Genomic DNA, 22166 nt, shown 5'->3' with positions numbered 1-22166 from the left:
TTAGCCACGTGATTGGCTCTGGCCAATGAAATGAAAAATGTGCCTTTTTTGAAAGTAAGCTTAAAAGGCAGCACCTAATTCATCATTTGTGTCCTCTCTCCCATGAGAAAAGCATGTTCACAGTAAGGGCTATTTTTCCTTCAGTCTGGGTCCCACAATAAGAATAACACTGAACAGAAATAACTGATCTACAGGTAAAGAAGCATAACTATTGAATGAACTTGTAAACCATTGGGATTTGGGGGTTATTTACCACCACATCATAACCTGGCCTGAACTTTGATATAGCAGAGGAAGCAGCTAAATTGGTTTCACTTTACAAACAACTGTGAATGTCTGACAATACTAGGTTACATTGGCAAGAATACTCTAGGTTTGATGGGAGAATACAAAAGTCAATTAGCAATGCTATTATGAGCACTTTGTTATTTGTTAATATGATAAAGAGTTGCATATTTGCCATTCCTAAGTAGGAACTTCAAGAACATCCAAATCAATGAAATCTAAAGTTTCTCCTATTTTAGATACTTAATATTTGATCTCTCTTTATCCTCCAATTGCAGATACTAATCCTCTTATTGTATTCTTTGTTGGCTATTGTTTTCTTGGCCTAGAAAGAAATTATGTCACTTAGTATCTTAACAGGCATTATTCAGTCTCTTGGTTTGGTTAAAGGCACAAACTGTAAAAACAGACTACTTGAATTCAAATCCTGGGCTTTGCCACTTACCAGCAAGTTATTTCACTGCATACTGGAGATGACAGTAATATACTCCCCATATAGTTGCTATAAGGATGAAAAAGCACTGAGAATAGATCTTCATTAAAGTATAAAAATGTCCTCTATCTGCATTGCCCAGTTACCCATTAACTATTAATGGTCACTGGGTCCTTGAAATGTGACTAGGACAATCGAGTTTATTATTTTTATTTATCTTATTTAAATGTAAACAGCCACGTATGGCTACTGTACTGGACAGCACAGTCTTACAGTGTTGCCTGGTACTAAGTACTATTCAGTCTGTTATTACTCGACCACTCAACATAGATCTGCAAATTCAATGTGACAAACATAAGAAGAATATGATCATTATCTTATTCTCAAGGGTAGATTTAATTTTTTCTTTTACTTTTGAAAGGAGAAGTGACATACAAAAATTAGAAGTGTGTTTCCTGATGAAGTGGGCAAAGTAAAAATGTACTGAATAAAAAAATTTCCCAGCGGCTAGAATATCCTAATAGGGCAAAATGCAAGAAAAACAAAATAAAAAAAAAAACAGGAACAGACTACATGAGAAGAACAGAAGAAAGCAATACTATTGATTACTAAGCTGTGAGCTCCTTGAGGGCTATGACACTTTATAAATTTCTCAGTATTATTAAGTAGCTGTGACACAGTAGGTATTCAAAAGAAAACCCAATCCTTAAATTAGGAATAGAACTCTGGATTAAGTCATCCCAAACCCACACTTTCCTATTTTAAAAACAAAACAACAAAAACCCCCATCCTATTTACCACACAGAATTTTGAGGACAAAATGATATAAAACCTACCTTCAAGATTTGTGGGGAAGATGGAAGCAGAGTAGGAAGACCCTAGGCTCACCTCGGCCCCTGAATCAAATCAAATCACCTGAAATACCCCAGAAATTGACCTGAACTGCAGAAGAAACTCCACAAGGAAAGGCAGATAAGAGACCACATCAAAGAAGGCAGGAAGTGTAGAGACACAGTTTGGGAGAGAAACAGATTGTGGCCACTGTGGTGGGGTGGGAGCTGCAGTCACAGAGACGCACGAGCACATAGGGGAGGCCATGCAGAGAATACAAATCCCTGTAGCAATTGGCTTCAGAAGAAAGAGGGACCAAATTTTGTGAGTTGTGGCAACCAGTGGGGATTAAAACCTGGAGTTCTAAAGGTCAGCATGCTTGGCTATGGGAAAGCTCCAAGGGTACTGGAGCCCCTCTTTGGAGACACAGTGGGGCAAACAGCCTGCTACAAACAGTATGGTAACTGCTTTCTGAAGAGCATCTGGGGCACATGGTGGGGAAGCTGTGAGCTCATCTGGAAGCTTGTCCCAGAGAGGCAGCATTCACAGAGAGATCCCTTTAGGACAAAGAACTAGCAGGCGCCATTTCCCTCCCTGCTCCTCAGCATAAACACAGGGCCATCTGTGGAAACCAATAAAGCACAGACACTTGCTACCTAACATGCTTATACCAAGTTCCATCTCCCATGCTCAGGTAGATGCACCCTTCCCAGTCATGCTTGCCTCAAGTCCCATCACTGTAGGCTCCTACCCCCAAAAGACCAGTCCAACCCTTGCCAACACATCTCTCCAGACATAGGAGTTTAAAAATTTTTTTTAATGTTTATTATTGAGAGACAGACACAGAGCTTCAGCAGGGGAGGGGTAGAGAGAGGGAAGACACAACCTGAAGTAGGCTCCAAGCTCTGAGCTGTCAGCACAGAGCCCGACACGGGGCTCGAACTCAAGAACTGAGATCATGACCTGAGCCAAAGTCGGTCGCCCAACCAACTGAGCCACCCAGGTGCCCCTCCAAACCTATGATTTTATGCAGCCTCGACTCCACTGGCAATAGGTCTCATTTCACAAGGAGACTAGAGCATACCTAGTTAATAAAATGCTTCACATTCAGGCCAGAGACCAAACACTGCCCATGACAGGCAAAAAGAGCTGCTGTAGACCACTGGCCTGAAGGATAAAGAGGCCAGTACACAACAGCAGAACATACACAGGACACACTGTAGATACTCCCAGAAACTCCAAACCTGGAGAACAGGGGATGCTATACTCCAGGAAACTCTTCTCCATCAGGCCATTACCATTAAGAACAGAAGATGTAACTGACTTTCCTAACACATGGAAACAGGTAGAGACTTAGAAAAAATTGAGAAGACATAGGAATTTATCCTAAATGAAAGAACATGACAATGCCACAGCCAGAGATCCAAACAAAACACATACAAGTAACATGACTGATAGAAAACTTAAAGTAATAATCATAAAGATATTGCAGTTGAGAAAAAAGTGGAAGACATCAGTGAGACCCTTAATACAGAGATAAAAAGAACTAATCAGTGAAGAGTGCAACAGATGAGATTACAAACACCCATGATGCAATGGAAGAGAAACAAATTAATTACCTAGAAGACAGAGGGGTGGAAAATAATCAAACTGAACAGAAGTGAGATAAAAGAATTATTCAAAAAGTGAGTATACTAAGGGAACTCAGTGACCCCATCAAATGTAATATTATTTGAATGGTAGGGATCCCAAAAGAATAAGACAGAGAAAAGGGGGCAGAAATTTTGAAGAAATACCTGAAGACTTCACTAATCTGGGGAAGGAAACATGTCTACTTCCAAGAGACACAGAGAACCCCCAACAGAATCCACAAAAGCAGATTCACACAAAGATATATTGTAATTAAAATGTCAACATGTAGTGATAAACAATTTTAAAAAGGAGCAAGACAAAAAAATGACAGTAACATACAAGGGAAACCTCATAAGGCTATCAGCAGCTTTCTTAGCAGAAACTTTGCAGGCCAGAAGGGAGTGGCCTAACACACTAAAAGTGCTGAATGGGAAAAATAGGCAGCCAAGATTACTTTATGAAGCAAGGCTATCATTCAGAATAGAAGGAAAAATAGTTTCCCAGAGAAACAAAAATGAAAGGAGTTCATGACCACTAAACCAGACCTGCAGGAAACTGACTGGAAAGGAAAGACCAAAAGTGACCATATGTAAGCGGGAGACACAGAAGTTACAAAAATAAGTATTTCTGTAGAAAATCAGTCAAAGAATTCACAAAATACAAAGATGCAAAATGTGACACTAAATACCTAAAAGGTGGGGAGGAGAGCAGTAAAGAATGGGTTCAAACTTAAGCAAATCACGTAACATAGACTGCTATATGCAAAAGACGTTATATACAAATCTAATGGTATCCAAATAGAAAAGTAGAAATAGACATGCAAAGGATAAAGAACAAGGAATGCAAATATAGCACTAAAGAAAACCAGCACACCATGAAAGAGGAGAAAGCATGAGGGAAAAACTTCAGAAACAAAACGACAATAAGTACCTACGTGTCAATATTTACTTTGAATGTAAATGGACTAAACGCTCCAATCAAAAGACATAGGGGGACAGAATGCAAAAAGGACCCAACTATATGCTGCCTACAAGAGACACATTTCAGGGGCACCTGGGTGGCTCAGTCAGTTAAGCATCTGACTTGGGCTCAGGTCATGATCTCACGGTTCTTGAGTTCAAGCCCCATGTTGGACTCTGTGCTGACAGCATGGGCCCTGGAGCCTGCTTCAGATTCTTGTCTCCCTCTCTCCCTCTCTCTCTTTCTCTGCCCCTCCCCCACTCAGCCTCTGTCTCTCTCTCTCCAAAATAAACATTTAAAAAAAAAAAAAAGAGAGACACATTTCAGACCTAAAGACACCTGAAGGTTGAAAATGAGAGAACGGAGAGACATTTATCATGTAAATGGATGTCAAAAGAAAGCCTAAGTAGACATATTTATATCAGACAAAATAGATTTTAAAACAAAGACTGTAACGAGAGACAAAGAGGGACACTATATAATAAGAAAAGCAACTATCCAACAAGGAGACATAACAATTTTAAATATTTATGCACCCAACATGAGAATACACAAATATAAAAAATAGTTAATAACAACATAAAGGAATTAATCAATAGTCATACGATAATAGTAGGGGATTTTAACACCCCACTAATGTCAATGAAAAGATCAAAAAATCCACAAGGAAACAGTGGCTTTGAATGACACACTGGATCAGATGGATTTAACAAATATATTTAGAACATTCCATCCTAAATAGCAGAATACACATTCATTTCAGGTACAAATGGAAAATTCTCCAGAACAGATCACATATTAGGCTACAAAAGAAGTCTCAACAAATTCAAAAAGACTTACGTCATATCATGCATCTTTTCTGACCACAATGCTATGAAACTAGAAATCAACCACAAGACAAAGTCTAGAAAGAACAATAAATATATGGAAGATTAAAACATGCTACTAAATTATGAATGGGTCAGCCGAGAAATCAAGGAAGAAATCCTAAAATACATGGAAACAAATGAAAATGAAAACAGTCCAAAACCTTTGGGATGCAGCAAAAGCAGCTCTAAGAGGAAGTTTAGGGCAATACAGGCCAACTTCAAGAAGCAAAAAAAAAAAAAAAAAAAAAAAAAAAAATCTCAAACAACTATATCCAAAGGAGCTAAAGAAAGAAAAAACAAAACCCCAAAACAGCAGAAGGGAGAAAATAAATATTAGAGCAAAAATAAATGATATAGAAATTAAAAGAACAAAACAGATAAATGGTTCCTTAAAAAGATGAACAAAATTGATAAATCTTCAGTAAGAACCATGAAATAACAGAGAAAAAGGACTCAAATAAAATTACAAATGAAAGATGAGAAATAATAACCAACCTCACAGAAACACAAACAACTGTAAGAGAATATTATGACTATATGCCAACAAATTGGACAATGCAGAAGAAACAGATAAATTCCTAGGAACATATAACTTATCAAAACTGAAACTGGAAGAAATAAAAAATTTGAACAGACTGATTACAAGCAAGGAGACTGAATCAGTAATATAAAAATTCCCAAAGAGCAAAGGTCTAGGACAAAGTGGCTTATTCTACCAAACATTTAAAGATGAGTAATACCTACATTTCTCAAGCTATTCTGAAAGTAGAAAAGGAAGGAAAACTTCCAAATTCATTTTACAAGGCCAGCATTAACCTGATACAAAAACCAGATAAAGGTACTAGAAAAAAAAAAAAAAAAAAAAAAAAGACATCTACAAGCCACTATCTCTGATGAACATAGATATAAAAATCCCCAACAAAATACTAGCAAATCGAATCCAACAATACATGAAAAAAGTCATTCACCATAATCAAATTAATCAATGTGATCCACCATCAAGAGAAAGGATAAAAATCATATGATCACTTCAACAGATGCAGAAAAAGCATTTGACAAAGTAAAACATCCATTCATGATAAAAGCCCTCAACAAAGTAGGTTTAGAGGGAACATACTTCAACATAATAAAGGCCATATATGAAATACCCACAGCTGATATAATATCCAATGGGAAAACAGATTTTACTGTAAGATCTAGAACAAGATAAGAATGCCTACTCTCACTACTTTTATTCAACATAGCACTGGCAGTCCTAGCTCAGGCAATTAGGCAACAAAATGAAATAAAAGGTATCCAAATTGGTAAGGAGGTGGTAAAACTTTCACTATTTACAGATAACATGATACTATATATAGAAAACCCTCAAACTCCACCAAAAAACTATTAGAACCGATCAGGGAATTGAGTAAAGACGCAGGATACAAAATCAATGTGCAGAAATATGCTGCACTTTCTATATACTAATAATGAAGCAGCAGAAAGAGAAATGAACAATCCCACCAAAAACAGAAAATACCTAGAAATAAACTTAGCCAAGGGGGTGAAACATCTGTACTCTGAACACTATAACACTGATGAAAGAAACTGAAGATGATACAAAGAAAGATATTCCATGCTCATGGACTAGAAAAAATATTATTAAAATGTCTATACTACCCAAAGTAATTTACACTTTTAATGCAATCCATTTTCCACAGTACTAAAACAAACAATCCTAAAATTTATATGGAACCACAAAAGACCCCAAATAACCAAAGCAATCTTGAAAAAGAAAAGCAAAGCTGGAGGTATCAGCTTCAAGTTAGATTACAAAGCTGTAGGAATGGAAATAGTATGGTACCAGCACAAAATCAGATACCTAGATCAATGGAAAAGAACAGAAAGCCCAGAAATAAACCCACAACTATATGGTCAATTAATCTTTGACAAAGAAGGTAAGAATATCTAATGGGAAAAAGACAGTCTCTTCAGCAAATGGCATTGGGCAAACTGGTCAGCTACATGCAAAAAACAACAACAACAAAAACAACAAAAAAAATTAGACCACTTTCTTATATCATGCACAAAAATAAACTCAAAATGAACTAAAGACAGAGCTGAGACCTGAAACCATAAAAACCCAGGAAGAGAGGACAGGCAGTGATGTCAATGACATAGGTCATAGCAACATTTTTCTACATACGTCTCCTGAGGCAAAGGAAAGGACTACATGAAAATAAAAAGCTTCTGCACAGTGAACAAAACAATCAGCAAAACTGAAAGAGAATCTACAGAATAGAAGATATTTGTACCTGACATATCTGATGAAGGATTAGTATCCAAAATATAAAGAATTGACAAAACTTGACTCAAAAAACAAAAAAATCCAACTAAAAAGTGGGCAGAAGACATGAAGAGACATTTCTCCAAAGAAATACAAATGGCCAAAAGACACATGAAAAGAGGCTCATCAAAATCACTCATCATCAGGGAAATGCAAATCAAAACTACAATGAGGTATCACCTCACATCTGTCAAAATGGCTAAAATGAAAACACAGGAGACAAGTGTGGTAGAGGATGTGGAGAAATAGGAACTCTCTTGCACTGTTGGTGGGAATGTACACTGGTGCAGTCACTGTGGAAAACAGTACAGAGGTTCCTCAAAAGGTTAAAAATGGAACCACCCTATCATCCATCCATTGCACTACTGGTGCGATTTTGGTGTTTACCAAAAATACACAAAAACACTAACTCAAAGGGATACATGCACCCATACGTTTATTGCAGCTTTATTTACAATATCCAAATTATGTAACCAGCTCTACGTGTCTGTCAACTGATGAATGGATAAAGAAGAGGTGGTATGTGTGTACATGTACATATGTATATATATACATATATGTATATAGACATAATATTCAATCATAAAATAGGAAATCTTGCCATTTTCAAGGACATGGATGGACTGAGAAAGTATAATGCTAAGTGAAATAAGTCAGTCAGAGAAAGAAATATACCATACAATTTCACTCATATATGCAATTTAAGGAACAAAGGAAAAAAGAGAGAGAAGCCAAGAAACAGACTCGTAACTATAGAGAACTGATGGCTACCAGATGGAAGGTTGGTAGGGTGATAGGTGAAATAGGTGACAGGGATTATTAAGGAGTGTACTTGTTGGGATGAGCACTGGGTGATGTATGAAATTGTTGGATCACTAAATTGTACACCTGAAATTAATATAACACACTATGTTAACTACACTAAAATTAAATTTAATAAAAAAAAACTTATATAATCAATAGAGCATGATCATTTTTCTTTTAATACATTTAGTACTGAGTATTTTTTTGGTATTACTCTTGTCTTCTAGGCTTTCTTTTTGTTGCTGTTTATCTCATACCTTGTGTATCTTGTTAATATTTTACTTTTACCTTTTTGTTCATCATTTAGTTTTAAGCCCAAAAGTAAATAAAGCCAAAAAAACCACAATCAACCTTAAAAGTAAATAAACAGAAAGTCAAATCCATAGATCTTTGCACTTCAATAAAAGATTTTCAAGTCACTAGAAAACGAGTATGCTTAATAACTGTTTTCTACTTCTACTTTTTATAATCGTACCTATCTCATAGATAAGCTATTGAAACGTTAAATGAATTAATGGCATGGTTCCTGGAGTATCATAAGTTATCAATAAACATACAGAGGAAACCATAGTAGTGGTTCAACATTAGCTCTGTAATCCAACTGAGTTAAAATACTAGCTCTAACACTATTTGCCACTGGGTGAATTACTAAACTTTTCTCATTTAATTCCCTAAAAAAAATGGGGAAAAAAACTACTTTATAAAATAGTTGTAAGGAATGAGAAAAAAGAGCAAATATGTATATCAGGGTGCCTGGGTGGCTCAGTCAGTTGAGTGTCTGACTTTGGCTCAAGTCATCATACTGTGGTTTGTGAGTTCAAACCCCACATTGGGCTCTGTGTAGACAGCTCGGAGCCTGGAGCCTGCTTTAGATTCTGTGCCTCCCTCTCTGTTGCTCACCAACTCATGCCCTGTCTCAATCTCTCTTTCTCTCTCTCAAAAATGAATAAACGTTAAAAAAATTTTTTTAGAAAAAAAAAAAAGCAAATTGTAAAGCACCTGGCATAATATGAATTAAATGTTAACTATTTTTATTTTTTGCAAAAAAACAAACACATAACGTACCTCCACTCAATGTTCCATGAGGATCAAATACATCACCTCCTAGAGTAACAGTTCTGGTCATTATCCTTTTATCAAAGGCCACTTTTTTTGCATTATCCATATTATTACAAACAAATGTTGTTCCAAAGACAAATTCCATTGCTTTCTGAAGTTCTGGTTTGTATTCAACAAGGGAAAGAGCTACATGAACATTGTTAGGGCCAACCTATGGAAAAACAACAGATCTATCACAGTAAATACTACTCCTTTCTTTTCAAATATTATTTTATAAAACAGAAGTGCTATACTAGAAATTTAAGTAATACTTAACCAAACACTATAATTCCTTTTGAACTTTCTAAAATGCTATGGAAAACTCAAGAGTTTTAGAACAAATTTCAAGTTTAAACACTAAAAGTTCTACAGCTACATAAAATATTTAGCTAAGGCAGCAGGCATTATGAGAGTGTCTATTAAGCAAGAGCCAGTACCAAGTTTCTAAATTCAAAATGGACTATGGACACATTCTCTTAATTAAAATACAACAGTTGCTTGGGGCGTCTGGGTGGCTCAGTCAGTTAAGCGTCCGATTTTGGCTCAGGTCATGATCTCGTGGCTTGTGAGCTTGAGCCCTGCATCAGGCTCTGTGCTGACAGCTCAGAGCCTGAAACCTGCTTCCGATTCTGTCTCCCTCTCTCTGCTCCTCCCCTGTTCATGCTGTCTGTCTGTCTGTCTGTCTGTCTCTCTCTCTCTCTCTCAATAAATAAATAAATAAATAAATAAATAAATAAATATTAAAAAATTTAAATACAGCTGTTGCTGGATCAACCCAATTTTATAAAATGTTTTATTTCAACTATTAGTAATTTGGTTGTTCCACAGTGAATACTTTTTCATTCAAATTAAACATGCTAGGGCAAACAAACAGACCAACAAAAACACATGCTAGGGCAGCCACCTACCAACTACCAAAGTAAAAACACAACTAACAATTGCAAGAGTCAAAAAAAATTTTTTTTAATTCTTCATTTTTTTTTTAATCCAACTGCCTCTTCTCAACCTTTGTTTACAATATTTTCTTCTCATCTTTTTAAAATAACTAAGCATTCTTTAAGGAGCTTAGTAGTAGCAAGAGAAATCAAAATGAAGGCAGCTGTTTAACAAATGTTCAACATTGTTCTCTGACACAGCAGCTACCGTTAAAAAGGTCTAAGAGATCTGAATAAAAGTATTTTTGCCGTTACCTGAAATCCCAATTTACTACTTACACTCGGACTTGTCCGAAAGCTGAAATAACTTCCAAAACCTTCCAGACCCATTGGTAATTTTTTAAAGTAAATGAAGTACTAACTAGAACACCACCTCTTAATTACTCTGCACTCATTTTCCTTCTCCTAATAGTATACGTATCAATACAACCGTATTTTGAAATAATTTTCATTGAAGGCTTCTCAACATCAGCAAGAACACTGAGTATACATTTAGTATCTTAAATACAAATGCATTTCTAGGTTTCCTAACTGCCATTTCAACTGATGCTCAATAAAAAAATGGTATCACTGCTGAACATTAGGATTGGCTTCATGTTATTACCTACAGTCACACAACCATAACCAAATGTATGGTCTTGTACTCCTTTGGGGGGAGGGGGGGTTGTGTGTGTTTTTGTTTTTTAACTAATAGCAATACCACTTTAGGTCCACCTTAGCACCTGACTGGGTATCCCAGTTCCTGCCTTTGTATGCCCAGAGGTTGGAAGGCAATGTAGAGATACTTTAATAGAGAAGCATCTCTGCAAGACTGATGGGACACCTTCCAAAACCATTGTCACTGTGGGCACTTTGTGCCTGACAGGAAAAAAAAAAAAAAAAAAAAACTGAAGAATTCTGGTATTTATAAGCTTTGTTTATCTAACAATTCAGAGATCAGAAATTTAATGTTATCATGTGATAGTCATGTGACCTCACTTAAGGTTTAAAGACATTTTAACATTACAACTCTGAAATATCAAAGGGAGTTTGTCTTCCCCCATTTCTATTCTCTTTCTATCTAATTTCACATAAGCCAACTCTTACTTTTTTTTGTAGCTTAACTATTTGAAGTATGGTAACAATACAACTTTATGGTTCCATATATGATTATGTCCCCCAAGTTAATGTCCCCTAATTAAATAAACCAAGTAAGATGTACATAAAACATATAAATAAGACTTACAAGATTCTGTGCGACCCTCAGAGTTTCTGGAGCAATACATCTGGCTGAAATCTTATTCAGTGGAATTATAGTGTATCGACGCTTCAATTCCCCCTTTTCTAGTAGCTTTTTTCCAGTCACCTAAAACATTGTGCATTTGAAATAAAGAAAATATTAATGACAGAAAATATTCAGATGGAAAGAGTACAAGTTTAGGAATCCACAATTAAATATTTAGTGCCTAACATCCTAAACAATCAAAAGTCTAAGACTGATAATAAGCATTCTGGGCTCCTGAATAAGCATGTGACTTCTTTGGGAATACAGTTAATCAAATACGATATAATCAGTAATAAAATAAAAGTCATTAACTGAATTACTGTACTTATAAACCTTAGGAACAGCTTAAAACATAAAGAAAGTACTCCATTGTAGAAACTCATGATTTTTCCAGCTAAAGAGCAATTGTAAATTTTCTTTCATTATAATTAATTTACCTCTGTGTCTACTACAACATTGTAGAGCCTTTCCCCAGCCACCAATTCTAAAGCTGTCGTTGCAGAAGTATCTTTCACACTAATCAGAGAAGCTACAAGTCCTTTCACACAATTTCTATTCCAGTTCTTCTCTGGATCCCTAAAATACAACAGATGACAAAAAATTAATGTGAAACAATAAAACAGATTAAGTTATATTTTACTAGTCAAGAGCTCTTTCTGACAACACATTCAATCGAAAGAGAAGCATATACAGTTTTAAGAAAAACAAAAATTTTTAAATGTTCCGGATGACTAGTCCGCTATTGCTTTAAGTCAATCAAAAACTCTTTCAGTATATATTGTTTTCAACGTAGCAAAAATAATGTTGATGTTCTTTTTAACACATTACTTTGAGTATTCCATAAAAAAAACCCACGTAGCAAAACAAATTGTAAAATACTAATGTAGATATTTACACAAACTGTGGACTAAATTTCCCTCATTTTGATCTTAAGAATTCCCCTGCCAACATCTGAAACGTTTCAATAAACATCTAAGAAAAAAATACCAATTAAGGAAAAGCAACTTATAATATTTTTCATACAAAAATCGTAATGTTAACAAAATTTTCGGACTGCCTTCCAGCTTAAATGAAAATATACCTTGGTTAACATTTCAATAAATGTTTAGGGAAAAAAAATCCCAATTAAGGAAAAGCAGCTTACAATACTTTCATACAAAAAACTTGATGTAAATGAAATTTTCACTGTCTTCCAAGCTTAAATAAAAATATATCTTGGCTATTGCTACATTAAAATTTTAGGTTTAAATCTCTTACCTGTAGGCAAATTGAATATTGGGAAATCTGGCTAAGAGAGCTTCATATGTTTCTTTCAATCTACTGATATCACGAGATAACTGCCTGCGCTTTTCCAGAAGTCCTTCCTCTTTGTTTTCTGAATAGTAAATTACAAGTAAATTGAAACAAAATTTTAAAAATACAAATATTCTGTTTTAAAGAAACTATCAGTTTTGGAAACCTCTGTTTCCAAAGCATTCCTAGAAGCAAAATACAAATTTCTGGCATCAAATAAAAAGCATGCTTAACATGAAGAGTCAAGTAGACAATACTACCAAGAAATAACAGTAATTTTCACTCTAAGAAACAATATATGAATTGAATAACCACTAATGTGGAAATAAATAACATTTTGGGAATTCTCTAGTGGCACTTCAGTAACTGAAGCAGGAAACTGTCAGTAGTAAGTTTTCACAACTTCAAAGAGCTAGAAAGATGATGGAATAGGAGAATCCCAACTTCACCAAGTCCCACAGATGCTACCAGATAACACCTACATAAGTGTAAACAACCCAAAATGGCCCAAACACTGGCAGAACAGACTCTCCACAGCTAAATGCAGAGAAGAGGCCACAAGGAAGAGGGTAGGAAGGACAGAGATAGAGTCAGGAGCCAAACAGAACTGCAGGAATGCCAATGGGAGGAAAGGACACCAAGGGCACAAACAGAAGAAATGGACCTTCAGTCAAACCAGGCACCCCAAGCACAAGGAACCCATAAGGGGAAGACAAATCCCCATAACATTTGCCTCTGAAAACCAGAGGGGCATAACTTCACAAGTTCTTATCATTAGCAGGGCTTAACTCCTGGCACTTTAAAAATCAGTAGGGTCAGCTCTAAGAGAGCCAAGAAATTGAGAGGAAACTAACTCCTCACCCTTAAAAAGACAGCACAACAAACAGCCCCACAGATTTTTGCATTTAACAGTAGCAGTTCAAAAAACGCCTGGAATATACTGGTGGGAGATTTGTTTATTAATCTCAAAGAATGTGCTGGAGGGGCAGGAATCCTTGAGAGACTTCTCCAGGAACAAAAGAACTGGCAGGCACCATTTCCTTCTTTAGTCCCTCGGCCTAGACACACAGACACTTGCAGGAAACAGCACAGCTCTCTATCTAGCTTTGCTAACAGTGTGCCTCAACCCCATGTTATAAAACTGTCCCCTCTAGTCAGACCTCTGTTCCAGGTCCCCTCCCACAACAGACCTGTGCAAACCTTGATAATTCTGCTGCCCCACCCCACTTTCGGCTGTGGACCTACCGCTTCCAATATGCCCTGGGTTGGAATTCATCCAAACCAGTGCTATAAGCCAGGCAGGGTACAAGTAGCCCTGACAGGGGACCTGTACCACTCCAAAATAACAGCTACACTGTGGAGAAGAGAGGATAATTACACATATCAGTCCTACTGCAGCCCTAGCAGTGGGCTACAATCAGATATCTGGTTTGACTGTAGGCCTCACCCACCAAAGAAAGTTTCTCAGGGTACAACATAGGGAAAGCAAGAAACACTTCTGTGCTACCGCATCTCTGGCAAACACTTGATCTGACTCAACTCAAGCCCACAATGGCTCCAGACTGGCCCTCTTAACAACACAGGGACCAAATCCTGTCCAAGACAGGCAAACAGAAACATTCCAGATGACTGGACTGAAAGCAAAAACAGCTTAGTCACAATACTAAGGTACATGCATTACACATAGGAGATACAGCTAAAGCATCAGGTTCTAGTGCACAACAGACATTGCATTGCAGGGCACTACAGGAACTCTTCTTCATAAGGTCATTACTTTCAAGAGCAGGAGACATAACTAGTATTCCTAACATGTAGAAATAGATACACAGAGTTAGACAAAATGGACAAGAGAATATATCCCAAAGGAAAGAGAAGGTAAAACCACAGCAAAAGAGCTGAACGAAATGGAGATGAGTAATATGTCTGATAGAGAATTTAAAGAAATGGTCATAAAGATACTCACTGGACTTAAGAGTGAACAAAGAGAGAAAACATAGAAAAGAACCAATCAGAGATGAAGACCTCAATAAGTGAAATTAAAAATACACTAGATAGCACAAATAGCACACAAGAGGAATCTGACAAATGAATGGATCAGCAACCTAGAGGACAGGGTAACAGAAAACAATCAGGCTGAACAGGTGGTAGAAAAACATAATAAAAAATGAAAACAGATTTGGGGAGCTCTGCAATACCAACAAGTGTAATAACTTTCCCTTTGTAAAGATCCTGGAAGAAAAAGAGGGGCTGAAAATTTGAAGAAATAATAGCTGAAAACTTCCCAAATCTAGGTAAGAAGAAAGAAATCCAGATCCAACAGGCACAGAGACCCTCAAACAAAATCAACCCAAGGAAGCCCACAGTGAGACACATGGTAATTAAAATGGCAAAAAACAGTGATATATGGAACATTTTAAAAGCAATTAAGAGAAGATAGTTACAAACAAAGAAAACCTCATAAGGCTATCAGCTGATCTTTCAGTGGAAACTTTGCAAGCCAGAAGGGAGTAGCAGGATACATTCAAATGCTGAAAGAAAGAAAAAAAAAAACCTGTAGCCAAGATTATTCTAGGCTATCATTCAGAAGAAAGAGACAAAGAGTTTTTTAGATGAACAACAGTTTAAAGAATTCATGACCACTAAACCAGTCCTACGAGAAATGTTAAAGGAGACTCTGAGTGGAAAAGACCATAAGCAGAAATAAGAAAAATAAGAAGTACAGAAGTAGTAAAACGAAGTATACCTATAATGTGGGGGTTGGGGTAAGAGGAGTAAACAACAGGTTCAAACTTAAGCGACTATCAACTTAACATAGACTGCTATGTGACTAAGATGTTATATACAAACCCAATGGTAACCACGAATCAAAAGCCAGTAATAGATATGCAAAGAATAAAGACATGGAATCCAAGTATATTCCAAAAAAAAAAAAAAAAAAAAAAAAAAGCCAGCAAGCCATGAGAGAAGAGCAAGAGAAGAAAGGAACAGAGAACTACAAAAACAAGTAACAAATTGGCAATAAGTATAGACCTATCAATAATTACTTTGAAAGTAAATGGACTGAATTCTCTAGTCAAAATATACAGGGTAATAAAATGGATAAAAAAACAAGAGTGCTGCCTACAGAGACTAATTTCAGACCTAAAGACACATGCAGATTGAGAGTGAAGGGATAGAAAAGCATTTATCATCCAAAAAGTGAACAGAAACAAAGAAGGGTGCTATATAAGCGATCAAACAAGAAGACATATCATCAGTTATAAATATTTATGCATCCAACATGGAAGCATCCAAATACATAAAGCAGCTAATAGCAAACATAAAGGAAACTAACTGATTGTAATACAGTAATGGTAGGGGATGTTAACACCCCGCTTACATCAATGGATAGATCATCCAAGCAAAAAGTCAACAAGGAAACAGTGGCTCTGAATGACACACTGGGGCAGATAGATCCAATAGATATTATTCAGAACATTCTATCCTAAAATAGCAGTATATACATTCTTTTCAAATAAGTGCACATGGAATATATTCAGAAGAGATCACAAATTAGGCCACAAAAGAAGTCTCAATTCAAACAGATGAAAGTCCTACCATGCAACTTTTCCAACCACAGCACTTAAGAAACTAGAAATCAACCACAAGAATAAGTCTGAAAAAAAAAAAAAAAAAAAAGAATAAGTCTGGACAAATATATGAAGGATAAAAACATGCCACTAAATAATGAATGGGTCAACCAAGAAAATGCACAAATGAAAACATAATGGTCCAAAATCTTTGGAATGCAGCAAAAGCATTTCTAAGAGGGAAGTTTACAGCAATACAGGCCTACCTCAAGAAGCAATAAACATTTCAAAGGATCTAACCTTATACCTAAAGGAGCTTTGAACAACAAACAAAACCCAATACCAGCAGAAGAAAGGAAATAATAAAGATTACAGCAGAAACAAATGAAATAGAAACTAAAAGAACAGTAGAACAGACAAAAGGAACCAGGAGTTAGTTTTCTGAAAAGATCAACAAAATTGACAAACCTTTAGAAAGATTCAGCAAGAAAAACGATTCATGAGTTTGAGCCTGTATCGGGCTCTGTGCTGATAGCTCAGTGCCTGGAGCCTGCTTTGGATTCTGTGTCTGCCTCTCTCTGCCCCTCCCCCACTCATGCTCTGTCTCTCTCTCTCTCTCTCTCTCTCTCTCAAAAATTAAAAAAAAAAAAAAAAAAAAAAAAAAAAGATGGGGCGCCTGGGTGGCTCAGTCAGTTAAGCATCCGACTTCAGCTCAGGTCATGATCTCACAGCCTGTGAGCCCCGCGTCAGGGTCTATGCTGACAGCTCAGAGCCTGGAGCCTGCTTCGGATTCTGTGTCTCTCTCTCTCTCTCTGCCCCTCCCCTGCTCATGCTCTGTCTCTGCCTCAAAAATAAATAAAAACATTAAAAAAATTTTTTTTTTTTAAAGAAAATTTGAACAGGCTGACTACCATCAATGAAATTGAATCAGTAATCAAAAAAACTCCCAACAAACAAAAGTCCAGGACCAGATGGCTTCACAGGCAAATTCTACCTTCTCTTAAAGAAAAGTTAATACCTATTCTTCTCAAACTATTCCAAAAATAGAAAAGAAAAACTTGCAAATCTCCTCCTAAGAGGCCGGCATTGCTTTGTTACAAAACGAGATAAAGACACTAAAAAAAAACAAAACCAAAACAAAAACACTACAGGCCCGTATCTCTAATGAATACAGATGCAAATATTCTCAACAAAATTTTAGCAAACTGAACCCAACAATATGTTTAAAAAAATCACTCACATCAAGTGGGATTTATTCCTGAGTTGCAAAGAACATTAAATATTCACAAATCAGTGAACTTAGCACATTACATCAACACGATAAAGGATAAAAACCATATAATCATTTCAGTAGATGCAGAAAAAGCATTTCACAAAGTACAACATCCATTCATGATAAAAGCCCTCATCAAAGTAGGTTTATAGGGTATATACCTCAACATAAAAAGACCTTATATGAACAACCCATAGCTATCATATTAAATGGGGAAAAACAGCTTCTCCTCTAAGATCAGGAACTAGACAAGGATGCCCACTCTCATCACTTTTATGCAACATAGTACTGGAAGTCCTAGTCACAGCAATCAGGCAACAAAAAGAAATAAAGGCATCCAAATTGGTAAGAAAGAAGTAAAAGTTTCACTATTTGCAGATGACATGATACCATATATAGAAAACATTAAACACTCCCTCAAAAATCTTCTAGAACTGATCAAAGAATTCACTAAGGTTGCAGAATACAAAAATCAATACGCAGAAATCCGTTGCATTTCCATATACTAGTAACAAAGTAACAGAGAAATTAAGAAAACAATCCCATTTACAGGTGCACCGAAAGTAATAAAATACCTAGGTATAAATTTAACCAAGGTGGTGAAACACCTGTACTCTTAAAACTATAAAACACTGATTAAAGAAAACTGAAGATGAATGGAAAGATATTCCATGCTCATAGACAAGAATAAAAATAACATTAAAATCTCCATACTACCCAAAAGCAATCTACAGTTTTAATGCAATACCTATTAGAATACCAACAGAACTACAACAAACAATCCTAAAATTTGCATGGAACCACAAAAGACCCTGAATAGTGAAAGCAATCTTGAAAAAGAACAAAACAGGGAATATCATAATCCCAAATTTCAAGACACACTTCAAAGGCACAGTAATCCAAACAGTATGTACAGGCACAAAAATAGACACACAGATCAACAGAAGACAGAGCCCAGAGACCCATGGTTATATGGTCAACTAATCTTCAACAAAGGAGGAAAGCATATGCAATATAAAAGACAGTCTCTTCAAAAAATGGTGTAGGGAAAACCGGACAGCTATACGAAAAGAACGAAACTGGACACTTTCTTAGACCCTATACAAAAATAAACTCAAAATAGATTAAGGACCTAAATGTGAGACCTGAAACCATAGAAGTTCTGGAAGAGAGCACAGGCAGTAATTTCTCCAACACAGGCAATGGCAACATTTTTCTAGTCTCCCGAGGCATGGGAAACAAGTAAAAATAAACTTGGGAGTACATCAAAATAAAAAGCTTCTGCACAGCACAGGAAACAAATGATAAAACTGAAAGACAACCTATGGAATGGGAGAAGATATCTGCAAATGACATATCCGGTACAGGGTTAGTATCCAAAATATACAAAGAACTTATACACCTCAACACCAAAAAAACAAATAATCCAATTAAAAATGGGCAGAAGATATGAAAAGAAATTATCTCTAATGAGGACATACAGATGTTCAATAAACACATGAAAAGATGCTCAACATCACTAATCACCAGGGAAATGCAAATCAAAACCACAATGAGTTATCACCTCATACCTGTGAAAATAGCTAAAATCAAAACCAGAAGAAACAAGTGCTGACAAGGATATGTAGAAAGAGGAACCTTCATGCACTGTTTATGGGCATACAGAGTGGTGCTGTCACTGTGGAAAGGAGTATGGAGGTTCCTCAAAAAATTAGAAATAGAATTACCATACAATCCAGTAATTCCACTACTGGGTTTTTACCCAAAGAAAATTAAAACATCAATTTGAAAAAATATAAACATCCTGTGTTTATTGCAGCATTATTTGCAATAGCCAAATTATGGAAGCAGCCCACATGTCTATCAATAGATGAATGGATAAAGATGTGCTATACATATACAATGGAATATTACTCAGCCACAAAGAATGAAATCGTATCATTTGCAATGTGGATGGATCTAGAGATTACAATCCTAAGTTAAATAAATCAGTCAGAAAAAGACAATTACGATATGATTTTACTCACATGTAGAATTCAAGAAACAATAAAAAAAGAGACAAACCAAAAAACAGACTCTTAACTATAGTTAACAAACTGATGAGGAGGTGGGTGGATGGGTGAAATGAAATAAGTGATAGGGATTAAGAGTACACTTATGATGAGCACTGAGTAATGAACAGAACTGTTGAATCACTAGGTTTTATACCTGACACTAATATAGCGCTGCAAAAAAAAAAAAAAAAAATCAAAGACCTGTTTTATACTTAGCTGACCCTTGAACAACCGGGTTGTTCTGCAGGAGATCAGGGGCACTGACAGACACCTCCTCCCTACACAGTTCCAAATCATGTTTCACTTTTTTTTTTAAGTAGGCTCTACACTCACTGTGGAGCTTGAACTCACAACTCTGAAACCAAGAGTTGCATGCTCTACCAGTTGAGTCAACCAGATGCCCCTAAATCTGTGTTTAACTTCTGATCCTCCAACTTAACTACTAATAGCCAAATGCTGACAAGAAGCCTTACTGGTAGCATAAACATTACACACACATTGTATATGTATTGTATATTGTATTCTTACAATTAAGTAAGCTAGAGAAAGAAAATGTTAAGAAAATCATAAGGAAAATACACTTATAGTACTCAACTGTATTTATCAAAAAAAAAAAAAAAAAAAAAAAAAAGCCTCAAGTAAGTGGGCCCATGCAAGTTCAAACGTGTTGTTCAGGGATCAGTTGTATTTATGAGTATGTCTTATACTAACACCCATTAATACGGTAAAAAAAACAAACTCCTACTTGCTATTTCCTTTATTTAGTTTTTATCAACAATCACTACCTCCTAATGATTTAATATCATGTGTTTCAATGCAAACCTTCATAATTTAGCTTTTTCATTTCAGCTTCAAGTTTTTCTTTAAGTTTCTTCACAGCTTCTAAAGCTTCTTGATCCTTCCTATAGCCACTATCCATCTTCTTAACTTCAGCTTGTTTAGTCTTTAATTCTTGTTGGGCATGTTTCAACTTCATCTGAGCCTGTTATTGAAAATTTAATAGACTATGTGAGGCAGATAGTGCTAGTGATTAAATGGCCACAGATGCAGATTAGTTTAAGAAACGTCAGCTTGGAAAATGTAACTGTTTGGTCACTTGCATTAATATCTTAAAGAAATCAATCATTTCCCAATACTTTCTGCTCATAAAACTACTCAGAGTATAAAACATATGCTTAACATAAATCATTAAGTTATTTACTCCATATTTTTAACTTACAAAGGATGACGTTAATGAGTCCAAAAATTATATGAAAGAGTAATTGTCATTAGCTGATTAAATTAAAAACACATCAGAAAGCTACCAATCAAAACACTAACTAGTTCCCTTCCTTTCCACTTAGGTATGCATATTTGTACTTGTATACTATTTGTGAGTGTTGTTCAATTAACAGTGGAGAGACTGTATTGAGCAGTAAGAAAATTATACAGGAAAGTGAACTTAAGCTGACAAGAGAAATTTCAATGCTTGGAGTCTGATATGCGAATGCTAGTTTATATAAATGAGTACCGTTCCTTAAAAGCATGAACTAGTACTTTGAGATCTGGCTGGATGTCTCCTCCCCCTAAAACTGAGTAATGGTGGCTTTTTCCCAACATGTAATAAGTTAACAGAAAAACTGAGAGGATTTAAAAGTTTTTCTGTTATTGATTTCTTACAATTTTTTTGTGACCCTCAGCGTTGAGTGGAAAAGTTGCAAACATTTAACAGAAAATGCTGAATATGATTAATACAAACACACAGAGGAACATGTATATTTGTAAAGATGAGCCCTCTGTTAAAAAAATAAAGACTGTGTGTATATATATATATATTTTCTGCAATCAAAACTGTTGCATTCATAGGACTTTAAAAGATGCACAACTATCTAAACAAATTTGAAAGTCTTTACTGACAAGCTTCAAAGGTTATGAAATCCATATAGGGAAACCAAAGACGAGAAGGGGGTAAGTGGGAGGGAGAGATACTTCCAAGAATGAAAGGTAAGAACTAAGTGTGGTGACCACAGAAATGGAAAGGATGTTTGTTTTCCTGTTAAAGCTTAAGACTTCGGGGGCACCTGGGTGGCTCAGTCGGTTAAGTGGCCGACTTCAGCTCAGGTCATGATCTCATGGTCCGTGAGTTCGAGCCCCGCGTCGGGCTCTCTGCTGACAGCTCAGAGCCTGTTTCAGATTCTGTGTCTCCCTCTCTCTGACCCTCCCCCGTTCATGCTCTGTCTCTCTCTGTCTCAAAAATAAATGTTAAAAAAAAAAAAAAAAAAAAAAGCTTAAGACTTTGACTTTATGTTGTCAATAAAAAAGTAAAAAGAGCACAAAAAAAAAAAATTAACCTCAAATATTCCATACAATACTACAAAGTAGAATTAAGCATTTATTGCATTTATAATTTCAACTAACCTATAAGGGTATTTAATATTTTATAGCATCTTAAACTATCATCAATATTTAGCAGTTAGCATATTTGAATTTCACTGTATTGAGCGCTACTGAGTAGCAGAGTAACAAATTCCTTGACATTGGCAATGGTTATAAAACGTTGA

The 22166-nt window shown here is 35.9% G+C and overlaps 1 protein-coding gene across 3 annotated transcripts in view; it reads right to left on the bottom strand.

Annotated features, from left to right (window-relative positions):
- SMC2 (structural maintenance of chromosomes 2) overlaps positions 1 to 22166 on the bottom strand; it is a 69946-nt gene that overhangs the window by 33466 nt on the left and 14314 nt on the right. For all 3 annotated transcript variants that reach the window (XM_045042636.1, XM_045042637.1, XM_045042635.1), the window contains exons 11-15: positions 20449 to 20608; positions 12695 to 12812; positions 11875 to 12013; positions 11399 to 11518; positions 9206 to 9410 (exon numbers count right to left, since the gene is read on the bottom strand). In XM_045042636.1, the coding sequence (XP_044898571.1) occupies positions 9206 to 9410; positions 11399 to 11518; positions 11875 to 12013; positions 12695 to 12812; positions 20449 to 20608 (742 nt within the window). The remainder of the gene's footprint in view (positions 1 to 9205; positions 9411 to 11398; positions 11519 to 11874; positions 12014 to 12694; positions 12813 to 20448; positions 20609 to 22166) is intronic.

Source organism: Felis catus, chromosome D4 (genome assembly GCF_018350175.1).
Source record: "Felis catus isolate Fca126 chromosome D4, F.catus_Fca126_mat1.0, whole genome shotgun sequence".
In the NCBI taxonomy this organism is placed as follows: Eukaryota; Metazoa; Chordata; class Mammalia; order Carnivora; family Felidae; genus Felis; species Felis catus.
Note: the sequence above shows the minus strand (reverse complement) of the source record. Positions and strands in the feature narration are given on the sequence as shown.